Raw genomic sequence first — 15,036 nt, forward strand, 5'->3', positions numbered from 1 at the left:
AAGATCACACCACTGCACTCCAGCCTGGGCGGCAGAGCGAGACTCTGACTCAAAAAAAAAAAAGAAAAAAAGAAGCAGATCAGTGCTTCCCTAGGGCTGGGGGTAGCAGTGGGCATTTGGGACATTTTTAGGATGATGAAAATGTTCTACAATTGGACTGTGGTGATGGTCACACAACTGTTTCACTTATTTATTAGTATTATTTTTTGAGACAGAGTCTTTTTCTGTCACCCAGGCTGGAGTGCAGTGGCGCAATCTCAGCTCATTGCAACCTCTGCCTCCTGGGTTCAAGTGATTCTCCAGCCTTAGCTTCCTGAGTAGCTGGGATTACAGGCATGTGCCACCACGCCCAGCTAATTTTTGTATTTTTAGTAGAGACGGGGTTTCACCATGTTGGCCAGGCTGGTCTTGAACTCCTGACCTCAGGTGATCTGCCTGTCTTGGCCTCCCAAAGTGCTGGGATTACAGGCGTGAGCCACCGCGCCCAGCCTGTTTTTTATTTTTTGAGATGAAGGTCTCTTTCTGTCAACCAGGCTGGAGTATAGTGGTGCAATAACGGCTTGCTGCAGCCTCAACCTCCTAGGCTCAGTTGATCCTCTCACCTCAGCCTCCTAAGTAGCTGGGACTACAGATGCACCCCGCCACGCCTAGCTAATTAAAAAAAATTTTTTTTGTAGAGACAGGGTTTCGCTATGTTGCCCAGGCTGGTCTCGAACTCATGGACTCAAGTGATCTGCCTCCCAAAGTGTTGGGATTACAGGCATGAGTGAGCCACCGTGCCTGGCTGCACAATTGTTTTAAATTCACTAAAATTCATCAAACTTTCCTCTTACAATGGGCAAATTTTACAGTATGTAAATTATATCTCAATAAAGGTGTTTGAAAAAATGTCTCAGCCAGTGTGGTGGCTCAAGCCTGTAATCCCAGCACTTTGGGAGGCCGAGACGGGCGGATCACGAGGTCAGGAGATCGAGACCATCCTGGCTAACACGGTGAAACCCTGTCTCTAATAAAAATACAAAAAACTAGCCAGGCGAGGTGGCGGGCGCCTGTAGTCCCAGCTACTCGGGAGGCTGAGGCAGGAGAATGGCGTAAACCCGGGAGGCGGAGCTTGCAGTGAGCTGAGATCCGGCCACTGCATTCCAGCCTGGGCGACAGAGCGAGACTCCGTCTTAAAAAAAAAAAAAAAAGAAAAAATGTCTCTTTCGGGTGTTCTTTCCTTCCCCAGGGGAAAGCACAAATGCAGTCCTGGGTGGTTTGTTTTTGTTTGTTTGTTGTTTTTGAGATGGGGTCTTGCTCTGTTGCCCAGGCTGGAGTGCAATGGCACGATCTCGGCTCACTGCAACCTCCACCTCTCAGGTTCAAGTGATTCTCCTGCCTCAGCCTCCCGAGTAGCTGGGATTACAGGCACCCGCCATCACATCTGGCTAATGTTTTCATTTTTAGTAGACATGGGGTTTCACCGTGTTGGCCAGCATGGTCTCAAACTCCTGACTGACTGCGAGTGATCCAACTTACGGTTGGTTTATTAGGTCCAGAACCTTCATTTCAAACTTGTGACCTATTTTCTTTCTGGCAGCAATTTCTCTGTTACTTATAATTATTTTGTCTCTGTCACAATTCGTTTAGGTCAGGAGCTATGCTACTAGATGGTCTGGTGGAAATACCATTAGCATGTATCTGATGGTTTATAATTCAGCTTTGTCAGTCAGTGATAGGATTACTTTAAATCGTAATACGTTTGGTGAGCTGAATAATGACATATTTACCGATGGAACGAACAGCCATCTTTTCTGACCTCCTCTGCCACCAACACGCTGGCCAGTAGAGAGACGTACCCTGGCTGGCTAAGGGAGTGCCCGGGATCCCCCACTGCCAGAAGCCCGGTTAGTCTCTTCACTTTGTATCAGGGCTGTTGCACTCCGCTTGATATGTCATTTGCAAACAACTAAAGTCTTCAGCTAAAGTCATTTCACAGGGACCAAAAAAGATCTCACCTGCTAAAAACATTATTTTAGAAGTCTACACCCAAAATGAAAACACCATAGACTATACTAGGTTCTCACAGCTGAATGCACTCAGTAGTCACTGTGCTGAACTGAACGAAAGAATACTTTGGCCAGGCCCAGTGGCTCACCCTTGCAATCCCAGCACTTTGGGAGGCCAAGGTGGGCAGATCACTTGAGCCCAGGAGTTTGAGACACAACTGGGCAACATGGTGAAACCCCACGTCTACAAAAAGCACAAACATGAGCCACACATGGTGGTGCGTATTTAGAATCCCAGCTACTTGGAAGGCTGAGGTGAGAGAATCACCTGAGCCTGGGAGGTTGAGGCTGTAGAGAGCCGTGATCACACCATTGCATTTCAGCCTGTGCAACAGAAGGAGACCCTGTCTCAAAAAAAAAGAAGAAGAAACTAATAGTAAAAAGCATTCAAAATTGAGGCCTTGAGAAGGAGTTTTGGATCAGAAAATTCAATTTTCTAAATCCATTCTTGATGAAAGTAGTCCTTAGCAATGAAGACTATCAGGACATCTGCTGAAGTGGGAGAAGCAGGGCTTCTCTTAACCCCAGAGAGGGGTGTCCACTGACCTCTGTAAGTGCAGAGCAGGCTGGGAGGGGAGTGGCCCCCAATCACCACACACTGGGAGGGCAGATATTGAACTTGAAGGACAGGATCTCACTCTCAGAGGTGCCTAGCACTTGTCAGATGCCTGTCTGTGGCAGTCAGCCTCATGGGTCACCATAGCAACAGTACCCAGTTATTTAATCCAGCACTCATCTAGTTGTTGCTGTAGGGGTATTCTGCAGACATGGAGCACATCTGCAATCAGCTGACTTTAAGAAAAGCAGGTTACCACCAAGCACGATGGCTCACACCTGTAACTAGTACTTTGGGAGGCTAAGGCGAGCAGACCACCTGAGGTCAGGGGTTCGAGACCAGCCTGGCCAACATGGTGAAACCCCACCTCTACTAAAAATACAAAAATGGGCTGGGTGTGGTGGTATGCACGTAATCCCATGGTGGTAGCTGGTAATCCCAGCTACTCGGGAGACTGAGGGAGGAGAATCGCTTGAACCTGGGAAGCAGAGGTTGCAGTGAGCCGAGATCACGCCATTGCACTCCAGCCTGGGTGACAGAGCAAGACTCCGTCTCAAAAAAAAAAAAAGAAGGTTACCTTCCACAATGTGGGTGGGCCTTATCCAATCAGTTGGAGGCCTTACAGGCAAAAACTGGGGTTTCTCAAAGAAGAAATTCTGCCTCAAGACTGTAGTAGCAGCTCCTGTCCAAGTTTCCAGCCTCCAGGCCTACTCTGCAGATTCCCACAGTTGTGCAAGCCAATTCCTTAGAACAAATCTCTTAATAGACATGCACTGCCCAGGTGTGGAGGCGCACACCTGTAATCCCAGCACTTTGTGAGGCCAAGGTGGGAGGATCACTTAAACTCAGGAGTGAATGGGAGGGACAATGGAGACAGAGGTACATGCTTTTCTTTTGAGAGATTTCAAAAAGGAATTGGGGGCCAGGCATGGTGGCTCACGCCTGTAATCCTAGCACTTTGGGAGGCCAAGGTGGGTGGATCACTCGAGGCCAGAAGTTCGAGACCAGCCTGGCCAACATGGTGAAACCCTGTCTCTACTAAAAATACAAAAATAAGCCAGATGTGGTGGTGTGTGCCTGTGGTTCCAGCTACTTGAAAGGCTGAGGTGGCAGGATCGCTTGTGTTAGGGAAGCAGAGGTTGCAGTGAGCCAAGACTGCAGCACTGCACTCCAGGCCGGTGCGACAGAGCAAGACCCTGTCTCAGAAAGAAAGATTATGTACATATATCCCATTGGTTCTGTTCCTCCAGAGAACCCAGACTAATGCCCTGTCTTTTACACATCGGGGGCAAAATGAAAAATTTCTCTCTCAGCACACTAAGGAAAGATGGGTAAAGAAAGGTTGAAGGTAGACATGAATTTGTCACTGGCTTCCAAACAGAAAAGTCAAGTCTTTGCCCAAAAGGCAAGCAGCTATAGCTCCATCGTGTCTCTTACCTTTGTCCCAGCAATTGTGGAATGGCCCAGGACATTGCCTTCCTTGTCCATGACCGCAATCCCCTTAATGGATTCAATATTTCGGGACATGTAGACATTCATTCCACTGGCTTGCACTGTAGATGTAAAGAAGTAAAGAACACCCAACATGGGGGTGAGTCTTGTTCCAGCAAAGGAACATCTCTTTGGGTGTCTGCCTACTGCAAGCCTCTTTCTCTGAGAGCTGGCCTTTCTCGACCCTCAGGTGGACACCTGCCACAGGCTGGGCCAACCAGGTGCTCTCCTGGGGCTGTGGAAGTAGGCTCAGAGCTGCTGACCACTCAGTCTTGGATCCTGACCACAGCCTGGGACCAGCTTCCAGCACCCCTGCTTCCTTACCGGATTCCAGGAGAAACCCTGGGATCCTGGAAACATATCCCTCACCTTTGCTTAAGTTGTAAGGTTTCCTTTTCTTTTTGAGACAGAGTTTCACTCTTGTTGCCCAGGCTGGAGTGCAATGGTGCGATCTCAGCTCACTGCAACCTCCGCCTCCTGGGTTCAAGCAATTCTTCTGCCTCAGCCTCCAGAGTAGCTGGGATTACAGGAACCCGCCACCAGGCCTGGCTAAGTTTTGTATTTTTAGTACAGACGGGGTTTCATCATGTTGGTCAGGCTGGTCTCGAACTCCTGACCTCAAGTGATCCGCCCACAATGGCCTCCCAAAGTGTTGGGATTACAGGTGTGAGCCACCATGCCTGGCCAAAGCTGTAAGGATTCTATAACACCATTTCCTCAATTTCACCACTGACATCAGTCTGCCAACTCTTCAAACTGCTATGATTCCCAAACTCAAATTTGGAGCATGACATAGTAAACTTGCAGGCTGGCAGAGTCAAAATATTCAGCTAATATCTCTGTCACCCCACTGGGTTGGAATCCCTATACTAACCATTTGCTTGCTGTGTAACTCTAGGCAAGTTACTTAACCTCCCTGTGCCTCAGTCTCCTCATCTGTAAATAGGAATAATAATATTTCCTATCCATAAGTTGTTGTCGGGATTAAGTAAAATAATGTATGTAGAACGTTTATATAGATAATCTTTAAAATGTAGGGCCGGGCGTGGTGGCTCATGCCTGTAACCCCAGCATTTTGGGAAGCTGAGGCAGGCGAATCACTTGAGGCTGGACGTTCAAGACCAGCTTGGCCAACATGGTGAATGCCTATGTCTACTAAAAATACAAAAAACCAATTAGCTGGGCATGGTGGCGCACGCCGGTAATCCCAGCTCCTCGGGAGACTGAGGCAGGAGAACTGTCTAAACCCAGGAGGCGGAGGTTGTAGTGAGCCGAGGTCACGCCACTGCACTCCAGCCTGGGTGACGGAGCGAGACTCCGTCTCAAGAAAAAACTGTAATTTGCGTTTCCAGTCTTGTGTTCATTCTTTGGCCATTAATGTGGGTATTTACAGAAAGTGTCACCTCTCAGAGCAAGGACCTAATTTGGGCTTTGGGGGCCTGCAGGGCCGCAAAGGCCACCTGTCATCAGTCACAATGTGCCAAGGCAGCCAGGTGCCTCTGGAGATGAAGGAAGGCTCACAGACCACAAAGAGAGCCCCCGCCCAGACTGCAGGCTCCAGCCCTTCTTGCTCACCGAGGAAGACCACAGGTAAGAGTCTCTTAATCCAAGGGTTAGTCAGGCCATACTTTATCTGGATAAAGTGAGGCACTACCTAGAAAAGAAGAGAGAAAAATCATTATTTCATGGGACTGAAAAATCAGCAGAACCTACTCACTAGCAGAGAGGCCGCCCTGACCTAGTTCCTGTTACAGGTCAGACCGCTGCCAGGGCCCTTCATGTATTTTTCAAATTCCTGCAACATGGAGTTCCTCTCCCTGTTCATCTAAGGAGTCAACAGGGGCTTAGAGAGAGGTATGAAAGTTGTCGAGAGTTGGCCGGGCGCGGTGGCTCACGCCTGTAATCCCAGCACTTTGGGAGGTCGAGGTGGGCAGGTCACCTGAGGTCAGGAGTTTGACCTCAGGTGACCTGCCCACCTGGCCAACATGGTGAAATCCCTCCTCTACTAAAAAATACAAAAAATTAGCTGGGTGTGGTGGCGCGTGCCTGTAATCCCAGCTACTCGGAAGGCTGAGGCAGGAGAATCACTTGAACCCAGGAAGCAGAGGTTGCAGTGAGTTGAGATCATGCAATTGCACTCCAGCCTGGGCAACAGAGCGAGACTCTGTCTCAAAAAAAAAAAAAAAGAAAATAGAAAATAGAAAAAAATAAAAAGATACCAGTACCATGTATATGCCTGGAAACTTAGACTATTAACATGATTATTTTGGGATAATAGGATTACAGGCGACTTTTATTCCCTATTCATACTTTCTAAATTGTTTAAATTGGAACATAAATTTGTAACTAGAATAAATAAAGCTTCCTGGATTCTGAGGAATAAAGAAGATTTGACAGATTCTAAAAATACTTACTCCTAAGAAGGTTGAAGCAGCAATGGCTTCCGCCATTAATAATGATCTTTCTAGTGGTTTACAAGTCTAAGGAGAAACAAAAGTACTTATTTAGCAAATATCACAGTTTTATCCAGCAAGGATAATTTTAAAACAAATACATACAACAAATTCCAAAAGAAATAACAGAAAACCCCACACCCTCTGCGTCTCATAATACTCACATAACTTCTGTTTCCATTGATGCTGTTGAACATTGTCATGTAGGTATAGAGGAAAACCTGCCGAGAGAGGGGCAAATGGATCGCAGTTTGGTTTCAAGCATCACAGAATTTAGTAATCGTGAAACAGGAAGAATGGCTACCTGAGGTAAAATCACGGACTTGATCCCTTTTGGTGGCATCATTGACAAAAATACCTTTTAAGAAGAAAGTGGAACACAGTTACAAGTGTTTCTGTGGAGGGAGAACTTGCGGTAGCAAAGAACTTCCCAGGGGAGACGGAGAATTGAGCCCCAGGGAGCTGGGGCAGGAGAGGCTGGTAGTGGGTACAGGGGCTGCCAGTTGGTAGACAAGGTTGAGTGAGAGCACCTGCCAAGCACCAAACTAGCAGCTCTAAGGACATCCAGGAGCACACAGCAGGCCGTCTCAAGGGCCTTAGTCCAGCAGGGTGGCTAAGATGTACACATTTGTTAGCTGGGTGTGGTGGCTCACTCTTGTAATCCCAGCACTTTGGGAGGCTGAGGTGGGAGAATCACCTGAGGCCAGGAGTTCTTGACCAGCCTAGCCAACATGGTGAAATCCTGTCTCTACAAAAAACACAGAAATTAGCCGAGTGTGGTGGTGCGCACCTGTAATCCCAGCTACTCAGGAGGCCAAGGCAGGAGAATCACTTAAATCTGGAAGGTGGAGGTTGCAATGAGCCAAGATCGTGCCACTGCACTCTAGCCTGGGAGACAGAGCAAGACTCCGTCTCAAAAAAAAAAAAGAAAGAAAAGAAGAAGTAGTACATATTTGCTAGGGGAAGCAGACAGGAGCCAGCCTGTGATGTGGACAAGTACCTCCTGGGCTGGGAGTGGTGGCTCACGCCTATAATCCCAGCACTCTGGTAAGCCAAACTGGGAGGATCCCTTGAGCCCAGGAGTTCAAGACCAGCCTGAGCATTGTAGCAAGACTCTGTCTCCGGTAAAAATTAAAAAATTAGCCCCATGGTGGCGAGTACCTGTAGTCCCACCTACTCAGAAGGCTGAAGTAGTGGGATTGATTGAGCCTAGGAGTTTGAAGTTACAGTGAGCTATGATTGCATCACTGCACTCCAGCCTAGGCAACAGAGCAAGACCGTATTTTACAAAACAAAAAACAGTCCAGGCATGGTGGCTCATGCCTGTAATCCCAGCACTTTGGGAGGCCAAGGTGGGTGGATCACCTGAGGTCAGGAGTTCGAGACCAGCCTGGCCAACATGACGAAACCCCGTCTCTACTAAAAATAAAAACACTAGCTGGGCGTGGTGGCGGGCGCCTGTAATCCCAGCCACTCAGGAGGCTGAGACAGGAGAATTCCTTGAACACGGGAGGCAGAGGCTGCAGCAAGCTGAGATTGTGCCACTGCACTCTAGCCTAGGCGACAGAGCGAGACTCTGTCTCAAAAAACAAACAAACAAAAAAACAAAACAAAAAGCACCTTCCGAGGACTAAGGTGGGAAAGCCCCACGGGGACAATGCCAGGTCCCAGGTGAGGGGCTGTGTCAGACAAGGACTTGGTGGCGAGGGGTTTGTGCAGGGAGCGCATCCTAACTCACTGGCCACTTCTCCAGTGCTCTGCGCATACTTGGTGTTCGGGAAAGGGATGACCTTGCCAAGCTGTGGCCTTCCAGAGGCCTGGATGCCTGACTGGGAGGGTGTGGGGAGGGGGAGGGAGTGGAGACAAGGACATATGAATGGCAGCCACGGGTTGTCAGTGGGGGTCCACAACCATCTATCAGGCAGTCATGGGACAGGGGTCTGGAGCTGGAGGGACACAGCCGAGGTTAGGAGGAGAGTGGCCATCTTCCGAAGCTCCTACTCTCCTAACGGCGAACGTCTGCTTGCTCACCGTGGGCGCCATGAAAGGCAGGAATGCTGGCAGGAAGAGGAGAGAGGAGGTGTCAGTGACCACAGTTGCCCAGGCAGAGGGGGCCAGAAGGGGACCACCCACCTAAGCACCTCTTCCCCAGCTTTCAGAAGGCACAGACCTCAAAGGACTTTTTCCACTCATTCTTTTTTTTCTAATAAAATGGTGGGTCAAGGTCTCAGCACTTTGGTAGGCTGAGGCTGGAGGATGGGTTGAGGCCAGGAGTTTGAGACCAGCCTCCATTTTGTAGAGGTAGTGAGACCCCCATCTCCACAAAACATTTAAAGAAGGTTATGGCAGGATGACCCTGTGGTCCCAGCGACTCAGGAGGCTTGAGGAGAGGAGGATCCGCTGAGCCTGGGAGTTGGAGGCTGCTTTGAGCTATTATGGTGCTACTGTACTCCAGTCTGGGTAACAGAGTGAGACCCTGTCTCTAAAAACGATAATAATAATAATGATGTACATAAAATTAGTATAGGCCGGGCGCGGTGGCTCACGCCTGTAATCCCAGCACTTTGGGAGGCCGAGGCGGGCGGATCACAAGGTCAGGAGATCGAGACCACGGTGAAACCCCGTCTCTACTAAAAATACAAAAAATTAGCCGGGCGCGGTTGTGGGCGCCTGTAGTCCCAGCTACTCGGGAGGCTGAGGCAGGAGAATGGCGTGAACCCGGGAGGCGGAGCTTGCAGTGAGCCGAGATCGCGCCACTGCACTCCAGCCTGGGCGACAGAGCGAGACTCCGTCTCAAAAAAAAAAAAAAAAAAAAAAAATTAGTATAACATGGCCGGGCACAGGGGCTCATGCCTGTAATTCTAGCACTTTGGGAGGCCAAGATGGGTGGATCACAAGGTCAGGAGTTCGAGACCAGCCTGACCAACATAGTGAAACCCTGTCTCTACTAAAAATACAAATATAAGCCGGGGCTGATGGCGGGCGCCTGTAATCCTAGCTACTCGGGAGGCTGAGATTGTAGTGAGCCGAGACTGTGCCACTGCACTCCAGCCTAGGTGACAGAGTGAGACTCTGTTTCAAAAAAAAAAAAAAAAAAGAAATCCTGCTGGGGGAAAAATAATTGAAGCAAAGCAGGCAGAGTTTTCTTTTTCTTTTTTTGAGATGGAGTTTCACTCTGTTGCCCAGGCTGGAGTGCAATGGCTCGATCTCACCTCACTGCAACCTCTGGCTCCCAGGTTCAAGCAATTCTCCTGCCTCAGCCTCCCGAGTAGCCGGGACTATAGGCATGTGCCACCACAATGTCCAGCTAATTGTTTACATTTTTAGTAGAGATGGGATTTCACCATGTTAGCCAGGCTGGTCTCGAACTCCTGACCCCAGGTGATCCGGCAGGCAGAGTTTCCTAAGTGTTAGAAACTACATCTTCCCAACCCACTTCTCAAAATTAGAGCCAACTCACCCGCAGGTCGAAAAAGCTTGGGGATCAGGTTGCTGCTGTCGGGATGCACTGTGGCCTTCAAGAGGAGAGATGCAAGGTTAGATGCAAGAGGAGAGATGCAAAGATGTCTGGTTTTGTTATTTTAGGACACTAAAAATTAGGAAGGGACTGAAACTTACAAGACTCCGCTTCCAAGCTTCTTGTATCTTAAAGGAGAAAAAAGAACAGCTTTGTTTCATTTTAAATATTTTTTAAGAGACAAGGTCTTGCTCTGTCACCCAGCCTGGAGTGCAGTGACACAATCCTCACTCACTGCAGAGCAGCCTCGAACTACTGGGTTCAAGCGATCCTCCCACCTCACCCTCCTGAGTAGCTGAAACTGCAGGCTCACGCCACCATTCCCAGCTAGAGATGGGGTCTCGCTATACTGCCCAGGCTGGTCTTGCACTCTTGGCATCAAGTCATCCTCCCAAACCACTGGAATTACAGGGGTAAGCCATCACACCCAGCCTTAAAAAAAAAAAAAAAAAAAAAAAAAAAGGCTTTTAAAGGTGGCTCAGCACCAAAGAATCTCTTTGCCAGTCTCATTTCTGGGACCACCTTTGCTCTACCTTTCAGAAAGTGAAGCCCAGAGCTGTTTTCCACCACATCGACAGAACAAATCAAAATCAATGGATCGTATGAATAAACAAATGAACTAATGGCAAGCAGAGATGAGCCACACAGAGAAACTGACCAGAACATTAAAAAGTCCTGTCTCTACCCTTGGAGAAGACCAATACCTAACTTATGCCTCAGATGAGTCCCCGAATCCGGCTTGCCTCTGGCTCAGAGCAGAGCAGGCCGTGTGCTGATGACACACCGTGCCATAAGCCAAGTTACTTGCAACAGAGCCAAGCTGTCAGCCCAGGGTCCCCAACACATTCTTAGAAAAAGTAAGTTAAATATGTGAGCTCTCCAGAGGCTGCCTTGAGGAACTGGTGTCTGTGAGCTCCAGAAAGCCCCACACACTGCGAGGTAGATAAGGAACCTTGACAGGCTCGTTTGAGCCTATCAGCAGGAACACCGCCTGCAGTGCAGAATGAATTCTGACGTCAGAGGCCTGTCTGAATTCTGGAGTTTGCCATGGGCCTCCAGGAATCAGCTGCAGGGAATCCCCACAAATGTCCACTGCATAGGAGGAATCTTGCTGTCTGGTTTACGGGACAGAATTCTAACTACATTTTAAAAACTAACCCAGTTTTGCAAAGCTGGTCCTCTGGGCAGTATATAACAATGACAGCATTAATAGCCAATAGAACAGTGGCTCCCAAGGGAAGGAAAAAAGAAAGAAAAGAGATGGAGAGAGAGATTAATGGCCAAATTCCACCTGACCATGCAGGCAGAACCATCTGAGGGCAACTACACCCAGCCTTCAACCAGCCAGACCTGGGCACATGGAACATACCCTTTGGTCCTCCGAGGCAGGGTTGGAAGCATCTTCATTTGTGCACAATAGGTGCCTCGAGTTTTCTATACTTTCCTAAAATTAGACATCAAGAAATCAAGTAATGATCTCAAATTGTTCAGGATTATCCCCAGATGTAGGAATCACCAGCTCACTCACTAGCATGCACTGGACTTCAACTGCATGCCTGATTTCAAGCCACAAGGTGCCCTAGGCTCTCTAGCCATTAGGATAGCCCTGAGTGCCATTCAGATTTACGCCTTCCTCTTCCTAGATGCTCCAGCAGCTGCCCGCAATCGTGCTGTCACGTCCCCCACTCTCTGATGTCAACTGTCTCACTGAATGGTTACCACCATCCCCTGGCTATGCATGTCAGAAACCCGGAAGTCTTTCTCCCTCACCCACTTCCACGTCTAATCAGTTCAGTCTTACCTCTTTTTCTTTCTTTATTTTCTTATTTTTTTAAGAGACAGAGTCTCACTCTGTTGCCCAGGCTGGAGTGCAGTGGTGTGATCACAGCTCACTGCAGCCTCGAACTCCTGGGCTTAAGTGATCCTCTTGCCTCAGCCTCCCAATTAGTTGTGACTACAGGCACAACCCACTACACCTGGCTAACTTTATATTTTTATTTGTACAGATAGGGTCTCGCTATATTGCCCAGGCTGGTCTCAAATTCTTACTCTCGAGAGATCCTACCATCTCAGATTCCCAAAGTGCTGGGATTATAGACACGAGCCAGCCTCCATTTCTTAATTTGAGAAAAAATAATTAAATACAAAAATTACAAAGAATGGCTACACACTATAATCCCCTCACAGAGAATTAACAACTGTAAACATCTGGTTATATTTGCTTCTCATTTTATTACATTTTCTTTCTTTCTTTTTTTTTTTTAAAGATGGAATTTCACTCTTGTCGCCCAGGATGTGACCAGTTTAGCCAGTCTGTCCTCCATCATGTGGAAGATTTGTTTCTCTCTGAATCACCAGCACCCGGCCTGGGCCTGATATTACCTGTTAAACAAATGTACGCTTTTCTTTTTCTTCTTTTTTTTTTTTTTTGGATGGAGTTTTGCTCTTGTCACCCAGGTTAGAGTGCAGTGGCGCGATCTCCGCTCACTGCAACCTCCGCCTCCTGGGTTAAAGTGATTCTCCTGCCTCAGCCTTCCAAATAGCTGGGATTACAGGCACCTGCCACCACACCCAGCTAATGTTTGTATTTTTAGTAGAAATGGGGGTTTCACCATGTTGGTCAGGTTGGTCTAGGACTCCTGACCTCAGGTGATCCATGTGCCTCGGCCTCCCAAAGTGCTGGGATTAAAGGCATGAGGCATGGCACATGGTCAGATGTATGCTTTTCTTTACCCCTTCCAATCTGACAAGCTCATTCAGAAGGAATACACACAATAATATATGCAGATTGTTATTTCAACTGCTTTTAAAAGGGACATGTGGGCTGGGCCTGAGGTCAGGAGTTGGAGACCAGCCTGACCAACACGGAGAAACCCTGTCTCTACTAAAAATACAAAATTAGCCGGGCATGGTGGCGCATGCCTGTAATCCCAGCTACTCTGGAGGCTGAGGCAGGAGAATCGCTTGAACGTGGGAGGCAGAGGTTCCTGTGAGCTGAGATGGTGCCATTGCACTCCAGCCTGGGCAACAAGAGCAAAACTCCGTCTGGAAAAAAAAAAAAAAAGGGACACGCGGTCTTTAAGTTTCAAAATAAAATGTGAAATTCATTAGCTCTGAAGACAATACTTACAACTGAAATGAACACATTTGTAGGATCTAATAATTCTGTCCATTGAAGAAATCGTCGAATAAAGGACTTATGAGGGAGAAAAGCAACAGAGAGGTTAATAGCAGCAGAAAAATAAAGACATAGTAGTAACAGTTGGCTTTTTTTTTTTTTTTTTTGAGAACCTGCCAGGATCTGTGATCTGCCTTTTACTGGCATCAACTCCTGGGATCCTCCCAACCTCTCCATTCTCCAGGTGAGGAAGCTGAGGCTTAGAGGGACTCATGAATGTACTCAAGGCAACACAGCCAGTAAATGATTCAGAAGTCTCTGCCCTTAACCGCTCAGTATCAATTGCCCTTGAGGGCGAAAATCCCAGACTTTGGGGTTCAAATGGTCCTATGTTCATATCTCACATATGACCTCGAAGCAACGGCCTAGAAGATCTCAGAATCTGTGGCCTCACTCTCTGCTTGCTATAAGGCTTCACTCCAGTGAAAAAGGATGGACGCCCCATTAAGGGCTCAATGGTGCAGCTGGGGTCACACTAGGTAAAGGAGGTTTGCTCCAGCAAACCCCAAACTTTGTAGTGGTTCTGGCTTTAAGCCCTGGTTCTGCTGGAGCAACCGGAGCTCAGTTTCCCCACCTTCTCAGTTTCCCCACCTAAGAAAACAGGGCTGGACCCCACTTTAGGAGAGGCCTAAAAGAGAACCCTGTAAAGCCCTGCTCCCTGATTCGCCACATGCGGCTAAACCCAGATGTGCTGCGAGTGTAACAAACGCCGGATTGGAAGACTTCGCACCAAAAAAACGAGTAAGATATCTCAGGAATGTTTTGTACTGATTACATGTTGAAATGTTAATATTTTGCACCTGCTGGGTTAAATGTACTGTATTGTTAAAAATTTCACCTTTTCTTTTTATCTTGTTTAACGTGGCTACTGGAAAATGTTTAATTGCCTGTAAGGCTCACATCTTATTTCTATTGGACGGTGCTGCCCTAGACGCCGCAGGGAGGTCAGTCCTGCTTATTTCCTGTCCAAGGGTGGCTTCCCAAAGCCTCGGGGCCCTCACCGAGAGTGGCTGGGCTTACCAAGGTGGGAGGGCCTGTTTCTCCCCAATCTGTTGCTCAGCCACAGCTCAGGGAGTAGGGAGCAGCCACCTGCGCGAACTGGGCCCCTCCGAGCGGGCGATCTGGAGGGTGACGTTGTGGTCATGGGCAGCTTGGGTTTCCCCTGCGTCCCCTCCCGCGCCCTAAGGGGTGAAGGCCGGTGGTGCGCGTACCCCGCACAACTCCGGAACAAGGAAACGGAGACGGGGGGCGCCCACGTGGCCTGGCCAAGGTCACCGGGGCCAGCCCGACACTACGCGGCCCGGCCCACCCCCTCCCCGCCCCCAGCCGCGCGGGGCCCGGGGCCGTACTTGGCGCACGGTGGTGATCCAGAAGCGCACGTTGGGCTCAATGAAGGCGGGGACGGCGTCGCTGCATCCTAGGAGCAGCCCGTGTTGCGTTTCCTCCTCTTGTTCTAGGGACATCTTGCGCTGGCTAGAGTGGCCGCCGCCGCCAGGCCGCGCGCGGAGGAGGAGCCGGGCGGCGAGCCCCGCCCCGGGTCGCGCGCGGAGGAGGAGCCGGGCGGCGAGCCCCGCCCCGGGCCGCGCGCACCCGCAGTTCCCGCCCCAGGCCCGCGCGCCCGACGTCCCGTGTCACCGCGCCTCGGGGCCCTTGCGCGCCCACTGTTCCGGCGAGCCCAGCTCTCCCACAGGCCATGTCCTCCCAACCCTGCTTGCCCTCCTCCGCACATCTGGGGAGCCGGGCTGTCTCCAGGCCCCAAAAGGTCAATATCGGAACCCCATATCACAGCATCT

At 49.2% G+C, this 15,036-nt stretch overlaps 1 protein-coding gene across 10 annotated transcripts in view; it reads right to left on the minus strand.

Annotated features, from left to right (window-relative positions):
* The window catches only part of SFXN4 (sideroflexin 4), a 34,326-nt gene extending 19,603 nt beyond the window's left edge, over positions 1-14,723 (minus strand). For 7 of the 10 annotated variants that reach the window (XR_013398428.1, XR_013398430.1, XR_013398429.1 and 4 more), the window contains exons 1-11: positions 14,593-14,723; positions 13,196-13,261; positions 11,435-11,509; positions 10,167-10,193; positions 10,009-10,063; positions 8,580-8,605; positions 6,853-6,906; positions 6,713-6,769; positions 6,510-6,575; positions 5,671-5,749; positions 4,042-4,157 (exon numbers count right to left, since the gene is read on the minus strand). Coding sequence is in view for 6 of the 10 variants with exons in the window: in XM_028826915.2 (XP_028682748.2) it covers positions 4,042-4,157; positions 5,671-5,749; positions 6,510-6,575; positions 6,713-6,769; positions 6,853-6,906; positions 8,580-8,605; positions 10,009-10,063; positions 10,167-10,193; positions 11,435-11,509; positions 13,196-13,261; positions 14,593-14,706 (735 nt within the window). In the remaining 4 variants the exon portion in view is untranslated. Of the gene's footprint in view, positions 1-4,041; positions 4,158-5,670; positions 5,750-6,509; positions 6,576-6,712; positions 6,770-6,852; positions 6,907-8,579; positions 8,606-10,008; positions 10,064-10,166; positions 10,194-10,348; positions 10,506-11,434; positions 11,510-13,195; positions 13,262-14,592 lie in introns of those variants that run through there. The other 3 variants (XR_013398431.1, XM_077947624.1, XM_077947625.1) reach the window with 2 other exon arrangements.
* Positions 14,724-15,036: the final 313 nt, after the last annotated feature.

This window comes from Macaca mulatta, chromosome 9 (genome assembly GCF_049350105.2).
Source record: "Macaca mulatta isolate MMU2019108-1 chromosome 9, T2T-MMU8v2.0, whole genome shotgun sequence".
Classification (NCBI taxonomy): domain Eukaryota; kingdom Metazoa; phylum Chordata; class Mammalia; order Primates; family Cercopithecidae; genus Macaca; species Macaca mulatta.